We start from the raw sequence: 17,325 nt of genomic DNA, 5'->3' as shown, positions 1-17,325 counted from the left end.
TAACAGTTTTGACATTCCTGTGCACCTAAACTTAGAAAGAGGTAAGACTGACTGTGGAATATGGGCATATAAAGAAGCGACAGGAGAAGAAATTGACTTTAATAGATGCGGACAGCAATATCACAAAAATAGTGCAGAGTAAAAAATAGAGACATCACAGGCTAAATATAGGTAGGCGAAGTTACCATAACCGAGACTGGAATTTGGTCAGATAAGTAGCATTGTTCAGTCTATTCTTTCAAAAAAAATTGCTCTGGAATTTTTTATGACCACAAAGAAAGTGCCCTTTGAGCTCAGCAATGCCCTCTGCAACAGCTTCGGCCTTGTAATGATTTAGAAGAGCGAGCCCTGCCAACCTGAGCAACAGACGTTTTCTTTGTGTCCTGGGAAACACAAAGAAATGTTTGTTTTCTAGGCAAATCCATAGCCATTCCATCCTCATGTTCTGTGAAATGTAGTAAGGTTGTGAGTTGTACGTCACAAGAGCCCAAAAAGGACAGTTTCTTGATATGTCTTCTTTTAAATATCCAGATAGGGAAGTCAGAGGCAAATATCTCCTAAATTATCAGGATATTACATATACAGGATATTCCTGTTTTGTTCAGTTCCAGCCACTTTCCATTCCAAAGACTTTATCAGTACAACATTTAAAGAATGAGTTATCTGTTATGAACATGAAAAATAAAGGAAATATTATTGTTATAATCACATTTTAAAAAACAAGAAAACTCACCAGCCAACACTGTGCAACGCTGTGGGACAGCATATTTAAATTTCTAGGCTAAAAAAGTAAATTGGGAGCAAAAAACATTACTCCAAACTGTTCTGTACTCCCCTCCAGGTAATCTCTTAAAGTAGAGGAAGATTGTATAGCTTACAAAATTTAGAAATGTTATAGCAAAAGAAACGGTTAGCAGCTTAAATTGGCTGGGTTTCAGCACAGCCTGATTGCAATGAGGAGGGAGAACCTACACGGAATTGCCTACATGGAATTGCCTACACGGAAGAACTGCACAATGTAAAAGAGCATAATAACGTGTATAACCCCAGTGACTCAGTGCCTACAGCAATATAAGGTAAAAAAATAGATGTAATTCTAAGACATTTGAAAGAAACACTGTGAAGTAAAAGCTTCCTGCTGAATTATTTTCTGTCAAAATCACTGCAAGTCAACACAGAATCCAGAAGGTATAACTGAAAGATCTATTTGCATTGCATTATTTATCCGTAAAGGTGTGAGCACAATTCCACTGTGAGGTTGCAGTACCTAATTGCCCTTATTTTCTCTAGCTTTAGCCATGCAACCTGGCTGGTACTTTGCATTCTGTGCTGTTGCAGGGGGCAGTTCTCACTGTGAGCAATTCATAGTGCTCTGTGGTCAGATGGGCTGCAAAGCTGCTGCCCCTCACTTGTCATTGCTCCTCATTTAGAGGAAGCCCCAAGATGATCTAAAAATGTCCATCTCTAGCAAGTCCTTTAGAGTGCAAAACAGTGCAACGAGGTTTCATTTTAATAACTGTAGTCACATATGTGCTGGTATTATTGATGCATTTCAATTAAAATTTGTTTGAATTAATCGTTCTCGTTTGGGAGACATCCCTTCAGTCAAATTTGAACTAGGAAAGAGAAGAGCTTCCGTGGCCAAGGAGATTTCTTACAGGTTCCTTTTCCCTGAGAAATCAGTTCTGGAAAAAGAGCAGGCAATAAGGAGGCCCCTCTCATGATGGAGGGCAGGTTTCAAGAATTCCCAGTGCCACAGGACACATTTTAGACAAAGAGTGGAAAGTGGTGACCAGTGGGAAAAAAATCCACCCTTAGGAAGTTTTCTAAACTCAAATTGGACCCATGTGAAACATAAAGCTTATGTTTATCACTTTAGTGATATGTTTCCTTTGGTATTAATTATGGAAACGGGAGTTTATTCGTTTGAATTACAGCGAACATGCACGTTTTGATTATTTCATGCCCGGGGAGGAAAGGAGCCGGCAGTCCCAGCTTCGCCCTGTCTCGCTGCTTCATCCTGCGCAGGCCGCAGCATCTCCCTGCCTCAGCTTTGCCATGTGCACAGGGACACCGTCACGCCTCCCTTTGGGAAGCACGAGTGGAAAGCACACGGCCTTGCTGCTTAATGCCCTACTTCAGAGGAGATTTTAAAAGCCACTGTCTGGTTTTCGTTTTTGACACAAGAACATGTGATTTTCAAAAGCTATAAAATTCCAAGGGCCTTTTTCTTTTTTTTTTTTTATAGTAGGAAATGGGAATTTCTTCGGTATATTTGCATGCAGTGCACTAGAGGGCCCTCAGGAGTTAGAAATGGATGGAATGTGCTTTTAGAAGGCACATACTTCAGAGGACTTTTCATTACAGAATTTAAAATAGAAGTTTTTTTTTTTTTTTTTTATAATGTGAGGTTCATGTAAGTTTATAGCAGTTCGTATGCAAACAACGTCTGAGTACAGTTAGCTTCCTAACAGTATTCAGCTTGCAACGAAATACCAAAAATGTGGACCATGCTTCAAAATGCAATATGTGCTAGAATACTTGGAGAACGTCAGCTTTTACTAAGTTATTTGTATTAACCTAAGGAATTTACCAGAACAAAGGATGAGACAGGCTGAATAGGTAAGAGATTCTTTTTTCCTGTAATAAGGATACAATGTGTACTTACTCTATTTTTGTTCCTTTGACAGGATGTATAAGTCACTGCAATTTTATTTGAAAAACTGCAGCCAGATCCTATTTTATGGCTTCACAAGTCTGTAAAGCTTAACCATCTTTCACATTTAATTTGGGCTTATGAAGTGTATGAACTGTATTCATTTTAAACCAGGGAAATCTGGCACTGCTAATACTTTTTTTTTTTTTCCCAGTGTGTGAATATGTGCATTTTATACTGCTAAAGTTACTGGTTAGCTAATTGTGTATAATTTGTATCTTTGATATATAACATGAGGTGTAGTGAGGACTTTGTCTCATAAGAGAAAGATGATGGTGATCTGGGCTTGATAAGCTTTTCTTCTAATGCTGGAATACAAGTGAGACTGCCAGTTAAGCCTGCATTTTGTGATGTTGGTATGTAATTAATACTGTAATTAGAAAGTGAAAGATGTGTACTAGCATGTCTGTAGATGCATACTGGCTCTCAGCTAGAACTTCTCTGTGACTCTTAAATATCAGCTTTGCAGATGCTGTATTACTTATGTGCATAATGAAATGCTCCTAGTGATTCTTTTCTTTTTGGCAGTTTCAAAGGGGAACTTCAGCTATTTTAAAGCACAAGTCAGTCAACTTTGCTTACGTAGTTGCCTCCATTCATTCCCTGAAGCCAATCGCTTCCCCCGTGGCGGCTGATAAGAACTGGACAGCTTGCTGAGGTGGAGTGTCAGCATCCTTAGTTCTGAGCACATTCCCAGGCACGTCGGTAGCCTCTGTCCATCACCCATGCTGGAAGCTGCTTGGAAAAGGAGAAGTAGAAACCGGGGAAGGGAAACCATGCATCATCATCCTGGCTGGAATGTACTGAAGACTTTATGCTTTTTTCATCATGTGGATTCGCTAGAGAAATGACCGTGTTCGATCAGCCAGGGAAGACCAAAAACTGGTTAATTTGCCCCCTGTGCCCACCACGAGTGCTGAGGCTCTGGCCCTGCAGGCGCCCGAGGACAAGGAGGAACCTGCTTGTGGGCACAGCCTGTGTCATCTACCTGGGCTTCCTCGTCAGTCAAGTGGGGCACGTCTTGCCCCAGCACAAAGGAGGACCCTCAAAGACCAGCTCCAGGAGTCTCCAGGATGCGGCCCGAACTCCTTTTCTGGGCATCCCGCTGGATGGCACCCTCTCACCACCCAACCTCCAGGAGCCCCAGCTGGGTGGCAATGGCACCTCGGAGCCCCCCAACGTGGTGTACATCACCCTGCGCTCCAAGCGCAGCAAGCCTGCCAACATCAGGGGCACCGTGAAGCCCAAGCGCAGGAAGAAGCACTCGCCACGAGCTGCTCTCGCGGGCCGGGAGGAGACCCTGGGCCAGCGCCCGGGACCGGCGGGCACGGCGGGGACGCGGGGGCACCGGCCGGGGGAACACGGGCACGAAGAAGCGGCCACCGCGGGCCGGGCTCGCTGGAGGCCCCCAGGCCTTTCTGGGGGTGCGAGGGCACAGCCGCAGGCCCGGGAAAGCAACATCCGGATTTACAGCAAGAGCTCTCCCTCTTGGCTGAGCAAAGACGACATCCTGCGCATGCGTGTGCTGGCAGACGCTCCCATCGAGAGTATCCGAGAAGGCCCTTCCCATAATGGAGTCCTGGTAGCATTTGGGAAGGGCTCCCGCTCCCCGGGAGCCGCCTGCGATCACGGGCACTGCGGCATCATCAAAAGACCCCTTGACATGAGCGAGGTGTTCGCCTTCCATTTGGATAGGATCTTGGGGCTCAACAGGAGCCTGCCTTCCGTAAGCAGGAAATCGGAGCTCTTCCCAGGTAACGCATTCCGGTGGTTTTCAGCTTCCAGGTGGGGTGCTGAGGTTTCCCTCCCTTTCCCACGTTAACAGTGGGATGGCAGCAGGCTTTTAACTCCTGCTAGGCTGAGAACTAATCCTGTTGTTACAGCAAGTTAAGCTGATAGCAGGACATAACTTCCGCAGTGGTATTGTCCAGTCCAAAGGGATGCAACACCCTCAAGCTTACTCAATAGAAAACTAATTCGTATCTCTATATATTCATCTCTCAAATAAATGGTAGGAAAGAAGTTTTGTAAGTAATCAGAGAAGCTGCTCTGAGAGGTGGGGGAAGTTCCTGAAGCAGATTAATTAATGCAGCTCCAAGGGCACTACTGCCCCCGGGAACTGAAACATGGAAAAAGGTCTTCCCTCTCCCCTCGTAATACAAAAAGGTTCCTCTATGTCACTGAAACCTGCTTGACATTTTGAGATGTGTTACATATATCTACACACATTTATATTGCCTAGGCAGAAATACACACAACAGACATTGAAATATGCCTGTAACAAGGCTCTTGTAAAGAGATTTCAATTAAAAAGTTGATATTTTTGTCCTAAGCTGAAATTAAGGATAGATTTTAGACATGCAACGTGAGATGGAAATAACCCTACTCCTAACGTTGCTATCTTGTTAAACATGTCCTCAGCCTGTTATTTTTATACGTCACAAATCACAATCCAAAAGGACTACATTGTATTTTAATGAATCACTGCTAAAGTGGGTAGCTATTTGTTTTTGCTGTTCGTTTGTTGCTGCTGAAATTAGCTTATACAAAATATTTTCAATATTAGTCTGCATTTCTTCAAACAAAGGGGCAAGGCCAGAATGCCTTTCTAAAACGGGACAGCCGGAAGGGGACCTCGTGGCCCCTGCTTTGGTGCTGCCTTGCGAGCCTTCCCTTTGGCAGCCTGCAGGGCAGTGTGAATGAATCTCTGGGAATAAGAGCGCGGCGGCTTCGGAATGTTGTTCCCAGTGGCAGGGCAGGGAAGATCCGATGTGCACAGGTTGCTTTAGGAGCAGGATGGGCTGTGGTGGAGCTGCCCTGAGCACCTCGGAGCCGCGCGAGCTGCCTGCTGCCACCCCCAGCACTCCGGGGCACAGGGAGCCTCCTTCTGCTCCCTGTAATTCCCTTTTCCTCATAACTGCTGCGTTCCTATAGCAAAAGGAGTGTTGCTAGGTGATGAGGAGGGAAATAACATGTCTTATTTCAGTCTCGTTTCATTTTTTCCAGCTAAAGGGTGAACAGAGGATTTGGAACGGTTGCTGTACCTTGTCTCTCCCCATTCCTTTAGCCTGGAAACATGCGGGAGCTCACACGCCTCCTATATAGTTGAGCTCGTTAACATTTGCATGCTTTTATTTGGCATAATCTCTTAAATGGGCTATACATTTTAACAGCACCTTTGTGAAAATGAACGAAAATATGTCCTTAAAATCAACGTGAACAGTGAACAAGTCTGTTTCTATAACACATTCAAGTTTAGATGGACACTCCAAATGTTTTTACAGGGCTGCTCGTGTGAATCATGGTTTTCATATGGGAAAGAAAACAACCCGGGATTAGAGGCCGTGCCTGTGTATGGACACAGCTCCCGGGCCGACGTATCCCCCTCCGTGACAGCTCCCTTTAGCTTGCCTCGGTGGTGATGTGATATACTGGGACATGCCTGATGTAGCATTAAAACCTTAAAAAATGGGCTTCTCAAAACTGCCGTGCGTTTGTCGAAAGCACTTGGTAATTCCCGGTACAGATTTGGCTGCCTTTATTCCCACAATTCCCCCACTTTTTTTTTTTTAAAGTCTGACACATTGAATGCAGCTGCCATTCTGTCTACTGCATTCTCTGGTAAACTTTAAACCCTTTGCAGTGTTAACTGCATGGGTTTTTAAGACTTATCTACTGCACGTGGACAGAAGAATCTGGCAGGATAACTGTTTTGCTCATTTTTATGAATGATTGGGCAAATGTAAGAAGCCTGGGGAACCCTTTTTAAATTTCATGTTACAGACTAAGAAAGCGTGATTCTAGGCACATGCAAACAGATATTGATTATTATCCATGCTAAATGCAGAGTGCCCTGTTCCAGCTAGGAACAAATAAGCCTTGTGGGATCACTACTTGATCACCCAAACCTAAGAAATCAACGAGATTCAACAAAATGACTGTGTTTGGGGTTGGAGCTTGAAAGCACAGCCTGATCCTAGGGAGTTTGCAGAGGAGTCAAGTCAAACGACTGCGCAGGTTGTCTCCAGGCCAGCACCAGCATCTGCAGAGCAGGACCATATCCGTGCTCCCCAGCTCCACACTGCCAGGGCAGGACCATGTCCATGTCCCCCAGCCCCACACTGGCACAGCAGGACCATGTCCGTGTCCCCAGCCCTGCACTGGCACAGCAGGACCATGTCCGTGTCCCCCAGCTCCACGCTGTCAGGACCATGTCCGTGTCCCCAGCCCTGCACTGGCACAGCAGGACCATGTCCGTGTCCCCCAGCTCCACGCTGGCAGGACCATGTCCGTGTCCCCCAGCCCCTCACTGGCACAGCAGGACCATGTCCGTGTCCCCAGCCCCGCGCTGGCAGGACCATGTCCGTGTCCCTCAGCCCCACACTGGCACAGCAGGACCATGTCCATGTCCCCCAGCCCTGCACTGGCACAGCAGGACCATGTCCGTGTCCCCCAGCCCCACACTGGCACAGCAGGACCATGTCCATGTCCCCCAGCCCTGCACTGGCACAGCAGGACCATGTCCGTGTCCCCCAGCCCCACACTGGCACAGCAGGACCATGTCCATGTCCCCCAGCCCTGCACTGGCACAGCAGGACCATGTCCGTGTCCCCCAGCCCCACACTGGCACAGCAGGACCATGTCCGTGTCCCCCAGCCCTGCACTGGCAGGACCATGTCCATGTCCCCCAGCCCTGCACTGGCACAGCAGGACCATGTCCGTGTCCCCCAGCGCCCACAGCCCTCCAGCCCGCGGGGCATGTGGTCTGTGCGGGAGGAATGAGCCCAGCTGCACTTGGTTCAGGGGTCTTCTATTGCTGATCATGGAAAGCACGGTTCACTTAGAACAGCTTTTACGTTAAAATGTGCAGGACGCTGTGCGTTTGAGTAACACCCACCACGCTTAGTTTTGTGCAAATATATGAAAGCTGTGATAAGATAGCTCTACTGATCAGACTCGTCATTTTGTTTTACTGGCCTCTGTATGATGATAAATGGAACCACAGATTTTTCTCTGTTGCAGCTGCACTCTTGGCCTGCCCTTACCATTCCATCAAAGCTTATGCAAAAGCAGGAGAAAATGAAATAAGTTATTAATATCAGGACAAAGAATAAGGAGAAGCAACACTGCCCAGTGCATTCAGATTGTTCCAAAATGCTTCGATTGATCTGTTCAGGTTGTGTTTTCAACCTGAAACAACTTATGCTATACCCCTTGGAGAGGTACCAGAGGCTATGCATAAATACATGCATATATACATATATATATATATTTGAGTAAAGAATTCCATGTATGGGCAATAAGGCAGTCCATACTGCATACGAGCAACTGATGCTCGTTTCACACGCTCCTCAATACAGACCTCTGCATACACACAGGAGAGAATACTTGCAAATAAAGCACAGAGGCAAAAAATGCCTTATCTTCTCTCTACCTTCTGTTTCTGTTCCATATATTTTCTTTATCAAAATTTGACCTAAAACAAGCTCTCAAATTAATTCAAGGGATGTATAATTATTATGTATAATTACGTATAATTCATTATGTATAATTCTCCTTCCTCCATGATCTTTATGCCAGTCCCTCTCATCCTATCAGGCTAAGTTATCCCCCAGTATTAATGTGCACAAAATAAATATTTATTTCTAATAGGGCAGTGGTAAACTGTGCTGTGTTACATCAAGATGATGAGCTTGAGAGAGCTTTAAGTATCATTTGAAAGATTTTGCTTTTTTTATTGAGACTTTCTTGAGCATTTTTGAAGACATTTTTCTTGTGAGAAAGTTAGAGAAAATACTTTGGGTATGCCAGAGTAACATTTGCAAGAGCATCAATATAGTTAAGAGGCACAGCCCATCCACAGTGGAATGGGAATGTCTTCGTGGACACCTCGGGGAAGCAGCTCTGCAGTGAGACGTTAACTGTGAGCAGCACACCAGGATTAGGAAGGAGACACCCTAGGACGTGAGGAAGGAGACACCACAGGACATTAGGAAGGAGACACCCTAAGACATTAGGAAGGAGACACCATAGGACATTAGGATGTAGACACACTAGGACATCAGGAAGGAGGCACGCTAGGACATCAGGATGGAGACACCCTAGGACATCAGGATGGAGACACCCTAAGACATTAGGATGGAGACACCCTAGGACATTAGGATGGAGACACCCTAGGACATTAGGATGGAGACACACTAGGACATCAGGATGGAGACACACTAGGACATTAGGATGGAGACACGCTAGGACATTAGGATGAAGACACCCTAGGACATCAGGATGGAGACACACTAGGACATTAGGATGAAGACACGCTAGGACATTAGGATGGAGACACCCTAGGACATCAGGATGGAGACACCCTAGGACATCAGGATGGAGACACCCTAGGACATTAGGATGAAGACACGCTAGGACATTAGGATGGAGACACCCTAGGACATTAGGATGAAGACACGCTAGGACATTAGGATGGAGACACGCTAGGACATTAGGATGGAGACACCCTAGGACACACTGGACACTGGGGCAGGCCAGGTCGGGAGGGAGGCACACCCGGACACGCTGGATTGACTCCCAAAGGAGCTGAACCTCCGCGATCCCCGACTCATGGTTAGGCTGAACGTTTCACTGCTCAGTTCACATCAGCCCTGTCCTCAGGAGGTTTAAATCAGAACTCCACTGGCTTCAGTGGGGTAAAGCCAAGTCACGCAGCTGCTAATCACCCCCCTTATCTGTTTTTGTTCAGTATCTCCATGTTTTTCCTGAGAATGTCAGTGGTGTGAGTTACTGCTCTTTACTGCAGCTTCTGTTCCATATTCCTGTAGTACAGTTTATATTACAAAGTTGAAAGGTTTCATTTTGGCTCATCTTTTTTGCTCCCATTTCCTCTGAATCACAAACATTTCCTGTATTTAGCCCCGGTATTTTAAAAATCCTTTTTTTTTGTCTTACTGGAAACTGGTAGTATATTGTTCATATTTTTCAAGTATTTATATTACTATTGTTTATTGTGTCTCTGTGGATAGACGAGGTTCTTTTTTGTTGGAAGACTGTTAATGTATTTGATTTGTGGAAAAGTACAGAAATATTTGTATAAGCTGTTATTAGGGATATGAAAGTAGGTGAGCTTGGGTTCTGAAGTGTTCTCTTTTTTATTTTTTTGAGTGAAATTTCATAACAGTGCTTATGTAGACTTTCTCCAAGCAGCTTGGAGAAGCATCTTAGCCAGTAGCTAAACTGACTTGGCCAAAGTCAATGTCAGTGATGAAGCCAGTCGCGGTAAGAGAACCCAGAGATGGGGATAGGGCCAGGATTTCTCAAGTCCATAATCAGGTATCTCAGTAAGAGGCTTGATTTGGGATGTTCAGCACTTTTTAGCAAAGAGGGTGATGCAAGGTGCTGATAAAGGTAGTACTGATGATGATAATTATCATCAAATGCATGCAAAAAGAGGGCTGTTCCTAGGAGAGAGGCACTTTCTACACTTCTGTTCTGCCTGTCAGTGTGAGATTGATCAGGCTCTGCTGTCAGAAACAAGACTGATCTTCACATATGATTCAGCTGATAATGACGAGGAGAGGTCACTGCTTACCCTGGTTTTGGGTCAGTCGCCATCCTTTGAAGAGGCTGACGTTGATTGGGGTGTGTGCAGACTGCTGCTCAGCAGTCCTCCCCGGGGCACACGGAGCAGGCCCGTTGGCCACGCCGACCTTGCCTTGCTGTTGGCCACCAGGCATTGCTTTCTGCAGGCTTCTCCTCGGGCTTGCTCTGGCCTTCCCGGGACCTTCGGGAAGCTTCTTGCAGATGCCCCTCTGGCTCCGTGAAGCTGTGGAAGGTACAACAGGACACTGGGGCTGTGTGTAGCAAGCCCATGACCCGCATAGCAGTGTGGCCTGCTGGACATAGTTTTGCCACTTCACATGTACATTGATCATTACGATGATTATAGATAAACTCTACAACATCATGCGTGTTCCAACACCTGCTATTTAGCAAGCAGCTTTCCCAACACGTATTTCCTCCTCTGTATACCAGTGTGTCTTTTCGGGTTTCTATCTGCACTCTTAAAAAGAGAATTATTTTGTTTTAAAGTGCAAGGAACAGTCGGTCCTGGATAGCACGGCAGCAACAGATGCACTGCAATAGCAATGAAAAGGACAGTTCCACTTCCCCAAGTAGATACATAATGCCTATTATTTGATATTGGGTGAATTATATTTATTAGTTCTTACATAGAAAAAGCCTATTTTAAGTTTTTGTAGAGTTTTTTTTTTCTGTTAAAAAACTCCACGCCCCAAATACTTGAATTCACCAAAGCTAAGGTGCTTAATGCTTGCAGGCTAGAGCAGAATATTATTTATACAGACTTAAAGAAGTTGGCAAAATATCTGCTGCATAAAACAGATATCGTGTGTATTATAGCTGGGTAATATAAAAATACATGGCGAGGTGTTTATTAATGCTAAGCTCTTTCTCCAGCATTCTCATACATCACTTCTGAGCTGTGAAATCATACATCATGTGGCTAAAATACTAAGGATGACAAAATAAATCCACTTTGAGTGTAGGATTTGTAGTCTTTCTTTGCCACACAGAGGAAGAGCTTTGAGCCAAGTTTTCAGCTCTCATAAACCATCATCAGTCCACGGGAATCACAAGAACTGTTACAGCACTGACTTACAGGCTCTTAATCTACCTACAAAATTTTTAATAGTTTGGTTTAGTATATGATTTTTATATAGCCATCTCTTGTTTCGAACAGAGAAAGCCTTCTGTACACTGAATTCATTCAGAATGTCTGTTTTTTCCATTCCTGCGGTGGCTGATTTTAGATGTGGAAAAAAACCACATTAACCAAAGGATGTCAAACCATTAGACACTGGCTTTTTTTTTTTATGCCACATCTGTAAAACATCTGTAAAATGCTATAATTATGGATGTATAAAGAATGATCAGGTCTGACATTATTCCAACATAGTAATGATTCTATTTTTCCTTTTCTCAGACAGTCAAGCCTGCCCTGTTATTCTCTGGGATCCCACACTGAGTCCAACAGATAATTTTACTCATTCTTCACTGAGATTAACGTGGGGAAGATATCAGCAACTTTTGAAGCAGAAATGCTGGCAGAATGGTAAAATACCCAAAGCTGAATGGGGCTGTACTGAAATCCATCATCACGAGTGGTCCAAGATGGCACTCTTTGATTTTCTTCTGCAGGTAAAATATTTGTGGAATACAAATATCACCCTTGAAAGAGTCATTATGAGCAGAAATGGGATTTTTAGAAAAGTTAATTTCCCTTTTCTAGTAATTGGGAAAAACATGTACTTTCCCAGTTTGAGATTGTTTCTGATGGTTTCTTAATTTTGAAGAACTTAAAAACTCAACTTGTACTTAGGGGAAAGGAAAGGAACAAGATCTTTACAGTTGAATTTTCTAAGAAAAGGCAAAGGCTTTTGTGTCAAGTTATGTTTACTGCACCTTTGAGGTGGGCACGTTGTTCTTCTAGTGCTTACAGTCTTAACTGGTCACTGTAAGTCACTATTTTTGCTGCCTCCCCACCTATATCCCCAGAGTAATTTCTTGAGTGAGAAAGGGTTCATACGGGCATCTTAGTCATGTCCTGTGTGACCAGAATTACCAGAATTGTGAAGGGCATTAACACACTGCCTGAATTAATAAGGAATGAACCAACTCCCTCTCTGGATGTTAATATTATGCCTATCACATTACTTCAATTTATCCCTGTGTGTATCCTACTGTGTGTAGTGATGTTTGCTTTTAAAAGTACAGTAAGTGTTTATATGCATTGTATTTGATTGTTCATATAATTCAAATTTTTATAGAGTTACTTATCCTGAGACAGGAAAATCATGACTCTGCTTATGCAAGGTCTGTGTCCCTCTTCCTCCCACTTCTCGGTCCTGTTGCAGGATGAATGGCTGTTTCCGTTTTTTTGGAGTTTTATTTTTGCAGACTTGTTAAATATAGAGCCTGAAATTCTATTCCAAAAATAGATTGTCACTTGTTTAATGACTCCATCTTTAGTCTCACTGTGAGTAAGTAACTTTTGGAATCTGATATAAAGTCATATGTGAGCTATAAAGATGCTAAAGATAGTTCAGATTTTAAAATATTTCCATGCCATTGTTTTCTAGTTTAACAGCTTAAAAAGTTGCATGAGCCCTGGGCTGGTTTCTGGTTTTAAGGTCTCCATGAAAAGCTTTTAAACATCATAGAACTCCTATTAGCCAGAAGGAGAGATCAATTATATCAATTATAAAATAATAGGATAGGACTATGTGTTAAAAAAAAAAAAAAAAACCTTTAGGAATATCCAGTATCACCCAGAGTATTTTACAGCAACCAATTGCCAGGCAAGAAACTGTACCAAGAAGCGAGCAAGTGGGGATGAAAGTGGGTCTGATATTTCTCCAAGATTGAATATTTATCTGGCTGCCCTCAACCCTTACTGTTGGGTTTATCAGCTGAACATGAAAGCAATAGCAATCAAAAATGCCAAGAACCGTTTCAGGATTAAAAATGCCAGAGCTCTAGTGTATAACACTAATAAAGTCATCAGTATTCCAGTACTTTTAGGTATCAGTTTATTCAGAAGCTTTGGTTACTTAGCAACTCACTAAATGTCTTGCAAATACTGCTCTTGGGTACCAGTGTTTGGCTTAGCACACCAGCAGACTGTTGGCTTTCAGCATTTTGATTATTTCAGGGAAAGGGGGGCATGGCTTTAATCACAGAGAGGTTTTCCTATCCATAGTTTTTGCAAATTCATCTGTATACCTCTAGATGGAAAAGGCTGAAGTCTACTCACATCTCCTTGCTTATGTGTGGGTATGTTGATGTACATACACTTATGTACCTAAAAATCAAAGTAGCTTTAATTAAGAGATTGCTGCAGGAGCTCCTTCCTTACAGTATCCTGTTCAGAGTCTGCATATATCAGCAAAATAGGGACAGCCCTTGTGGAATCTTCCTGGACAGAATCAGAATAAAATTACTGTTTGCAAAGGGATTTAATAAAAATAAATCATCACAGAAATACATTTACATGGGAGGATTTTCTTTTCCTTCTCTGTTCATTTGAGATCAAATCAGAATGAATGATGCAGACAGACTGCAGTGAATTTAGAAAATGGTAAATGGCCTGTAAAAGAACTGATTCATGAAGTAAGATCAAAATGAATGTGTAACATGCCTAATCAGTGACTGGGTTGCAGAGATACAGTAACTGGCTTAAGTTTTCTGAAGAGTATGAACACCAAGAAGGAAGAGGAAATGTTTACATGGATTAAAAAGGACATTAGTGAGAACAGCACTCTGAAGTGGTTCTTAAGAGAAAAAAAATAAACAAATAAAAAAGCAACAGGTTGGTATTAGGACAAATATCTTCCCAGTGTGAAGTGTGACCTGGTAAAGCAGGCAACATTATTCTTCTGAGAAACTGCGCTTCATGAATCATTTGCAAATATAGAGCAATGGTAAAAAATATTCTGTGTTAAACATACTCTTGCCAAAAGAGTAGATCAAGGACCATTAATAGATGTTCCCAATTTCTAATTTTAAATACTCAAACACAGGAGTAGGCTGAAAAATGCTTAGATTTGACCTTTGCTTGCCACGCACAAGAACTCAGGTAAAATAAGGTCATAAGTGAAATGCTCTCTTTAGTTTTGGACCTCTTATGTACATAAATATATGACATGAAAATCAATGGTAAACCATTAAGATTGCAACGAATTAATTATTAGAATAGGCTGGAAATAATATTGTAATGATGCAAGATATTATAAAATGCTATCTTGAAGAACATGATCTCATCTACTTAGCACATGTAGTAAAGTGTAGTGAGGTTCAATGAAGACTCTAAGTTGAAGTAGCATATTTGGAGGGTCAAGAAGGATTAAAAAATAAAAATAAAAGCTATAAATTAGCTGCTCATTAGGTTTTAGATCCACCTTACCTTGACAAACACTGCCAGAAAGCAGCAGTGCTCCCAAAGGAGAGGCAAGCCAGGAGCTAAGGGTGCCCAGGCCACGGCACGCCAGCACCCGACGTGGTGACAGCAACAGGTCCCAGCCACAGTCCAGCAAACACCCCCGGTGCACCAGGACCAGTTAATGGGTCAAGCCCAGAAACCCAAAGAGCATTGAGCATTAATGAGGGCCAAGACAAGAAGCACAGAAGAAGTTCAGACCGGGGCTGAGGGGCCAGGCCTGAGCTAAAATGGCGCCCTGTGCGCAGAGGCACCAGGCGGGGCCGCTGGAGCCACCTCAGGGCCTGCACAGACATTCACCCTCAAGGAGTCAACAGCAGGCATTCCAAATAGCAATTTATCCTTCCTAATTTAGGCCAATATCCTAAAATAGCACCCCTTGCTCAGGAAGGGCCTATTTCTTGCCATTGTTGATGAACAGAATATAAATGACTAGGTCGGAAGAGATGCTTAGCACTACTAAAGTTGGATCCGATGTGCTCCTTCCTAAGTGAGTACTGTGCGTGTGAATAAGCAAGGGTTCACATGGGAAACAATAGACTAGACCATGATGTCTAGACTGGATAAAATATATAAAGTATACAGCCCAGGGCAACTTTTTGTAGCTTCTGGTGCTTTACTGTGTCCCTTACTAATCTTTTCAGTTAGTTCTTTCTGGGTATTACGCACCTATTAGAGTCCACAAAATGGAGATCCTTCACGCGTGTTAGACTGTGCTGTTTCTGTTGTACCAGAGCAGAGAGAACCTATAAAAACCACAGCCTTTTGAAAAATCTTGAACTGTATCCACCACCTTGTTAGTCCAGTCATGGCTCTAAAACAGACACAATACATGGTCTGGGAAATTGCTTCTCATGGTACATGAAGCGTAGGGACCGTGTCTTTATCTCCATTTCACTGCTGACTTAATTCTAATTGTTCTGAGCGTGTTCTCCTGGCAGCTGTATTAGTTAGAGATGCCTTTAGTGACACTTCGCCGCAAGTTTTATTGTTTTAATATTGCTTTAATTTGGCGTTCTGTGGTATTTGGTTTCAGATCTATAATCGACTGGACAGAAATTGCTGTGGATTCAGACCTCTCAAGGAAGATTTCTGCATGCAGCAAGGACTGAAGCTGAAATGTAATGATCAAGATGCTATTGAGCTGACGCACATAGTTCAGAGGAGGCATGACCAAAAGCACTTGGCTTTTATAGGCAATAAGGGTTTCTTTGACAGGAATGAGGACAATCTAGACTTCAAAATACTACAAGGAATCAATGAGTAAGTTTTAAGTTATTAACTTTGTTAAAAAAAATTATTTTCTTCTTTTTTTTTTCCACTTAGAAGCAAAACCTTTTCTTAACATTTAGAAGAAATAAAGCAGTCTTCACAGAGGGTGCATAGGTTCTACGAGCAGAAGGGGAAGAAGATGGTCCTTCTCCCTAAACTGCTTAAAAGGGATTATTATATTGTCAGTATTGCATTAGATCCACTTTTTTCTACCATTTTTGTATGGTGTCTTTAATTAGCTTAGCTGCTTTTACTCTAAACACATTTTAATATATTACTAGTAGCATCCACGAGTTGTCAGGGAATTACAACAGAACTCCAGAAACTCTGGAGCTCTTCTGAAATTACAGAAAGCTCTTCTGAAAGCACTTTGCACTGTCGTAAATTATCAAACTGTAATGTAACAGAATAGGACATCAAGTTACTGGAATACATAACAACAGCCAAAGCCTCATTTTATGAAATACATCTAAAGGATGTGTCTAAAAATATATGATTAATCTCACTGATGTAAAAGAGACATTTGGCCTGCATATGATCAGGCCTGCATCCAGTTCCTTTGCTGAGTCACCCTCTATATTCATGGAATTGATTGCAAGACCACAACATAAATATTGCGATTCAGAGTGATGACAAAGCTGATGAATTTCTTTGTGCTTTTCCAGATTCCCTGAATCTGCAGTTTCAGTGCTGAGGAGCCAGCGTTTACGTGAGAAGTTGCTTCAGTCTTTGTTCCTTGACAGAGTGTACTGGGAGAGCCAAGGAGGCAGGAAGGGAATTGAAAAGCTGATTGACGTAATAGAAAGGAGGTCCAGAATTCTTCTAACTTATATAAATGCACACGGAGCCAAAGTATTACCCATGAATGAATGAAGCACCCTTGTTTTCAACTGTTTTTTTTTTTTTTTTTTCTGTGTGAAAGATAGTCTTCCAAAACCTTATTATATTTTATTTTGATCTTTCGAAACCTGAGGGCTAAATTTAGCTGTTTCAAAAGTCGATATATTTACATTGGTCATGACAGGAAGTTAGAAACAGATTGAGGAGAATACTCTGTAACAAATAACTCATTTGACCAATACAGTCTCTACCTGTCCAATACAGTTTGCAATTAGTCATGAGTCACTCGTTACAATGTAATATTTTGAGTACAAATTGTTTTGATGAGTGGATGGATCATCTGGTATTTTCCATCTATTGACTGCCTGGATTTTGTTCACAGAATCATCATCAGCTTTGTGTAGGAATTCAGCTTTAGCTTTGTGTGAATCTGCTGCTAAGTGTACATATATTTTGGTTTTGCGAAATTCTTGAC

General features: G+C 42.8%; 1 protein-coding gene across 1 annotated transcript; it reads left to right on the top strand.

Moving 5' to 3' along the window:
• Nucleotides 1-2,233: 2,233 nt before the first annotated feature.
• GASK1B (golgi associated kinase 1B) lies at nt 2,234-16,891 on the top strand. The gene is made up of 5 exons (XM_088528091.1): nt 2,234-2,622; nt 3,245-4,470; nt 11,727-11,941; nt 15,775-16,001; nt 16,676-16,891. The coding sequence occupies exons 2-5, from the start codon at nt 3,531-3,533 to the stop codon at nt 16,881-16,883; spliced, it is 1,590 nt and encodes a 529-aa protein (XP_088384217.1). The 5' UTR covers nt 2,234-2,622; nt 3,245-3,530; the 3' UTR covers nt 16,884-16,891.
• The last annotated feature ends 434 nt before the right edge of the window (nt 16,892-17,325 follow it).

This window comes from Tinamus guttatus, unplaced genomic scaffold, assembly GCF_059628265.1.
Source record: "Tinamus guttatus ecotype Peru unplaced genomic scaffold, ASM5962826v1 Tinamus_guttatus_pri_ptg000301l, whole genome shotgun sequence".
NCBI classification, from domain to species: domain Eukaryota; kingdom Metazoa; phylum Chordata; class Aves; order Tinamiformes; family Tinamidae; genus Tinamus; species Tinamus guttatus.
Note: the sequence above shows the minus strand (reverse complement) of the source record. Positions and strands in the feature narration are given on the sequence as shown.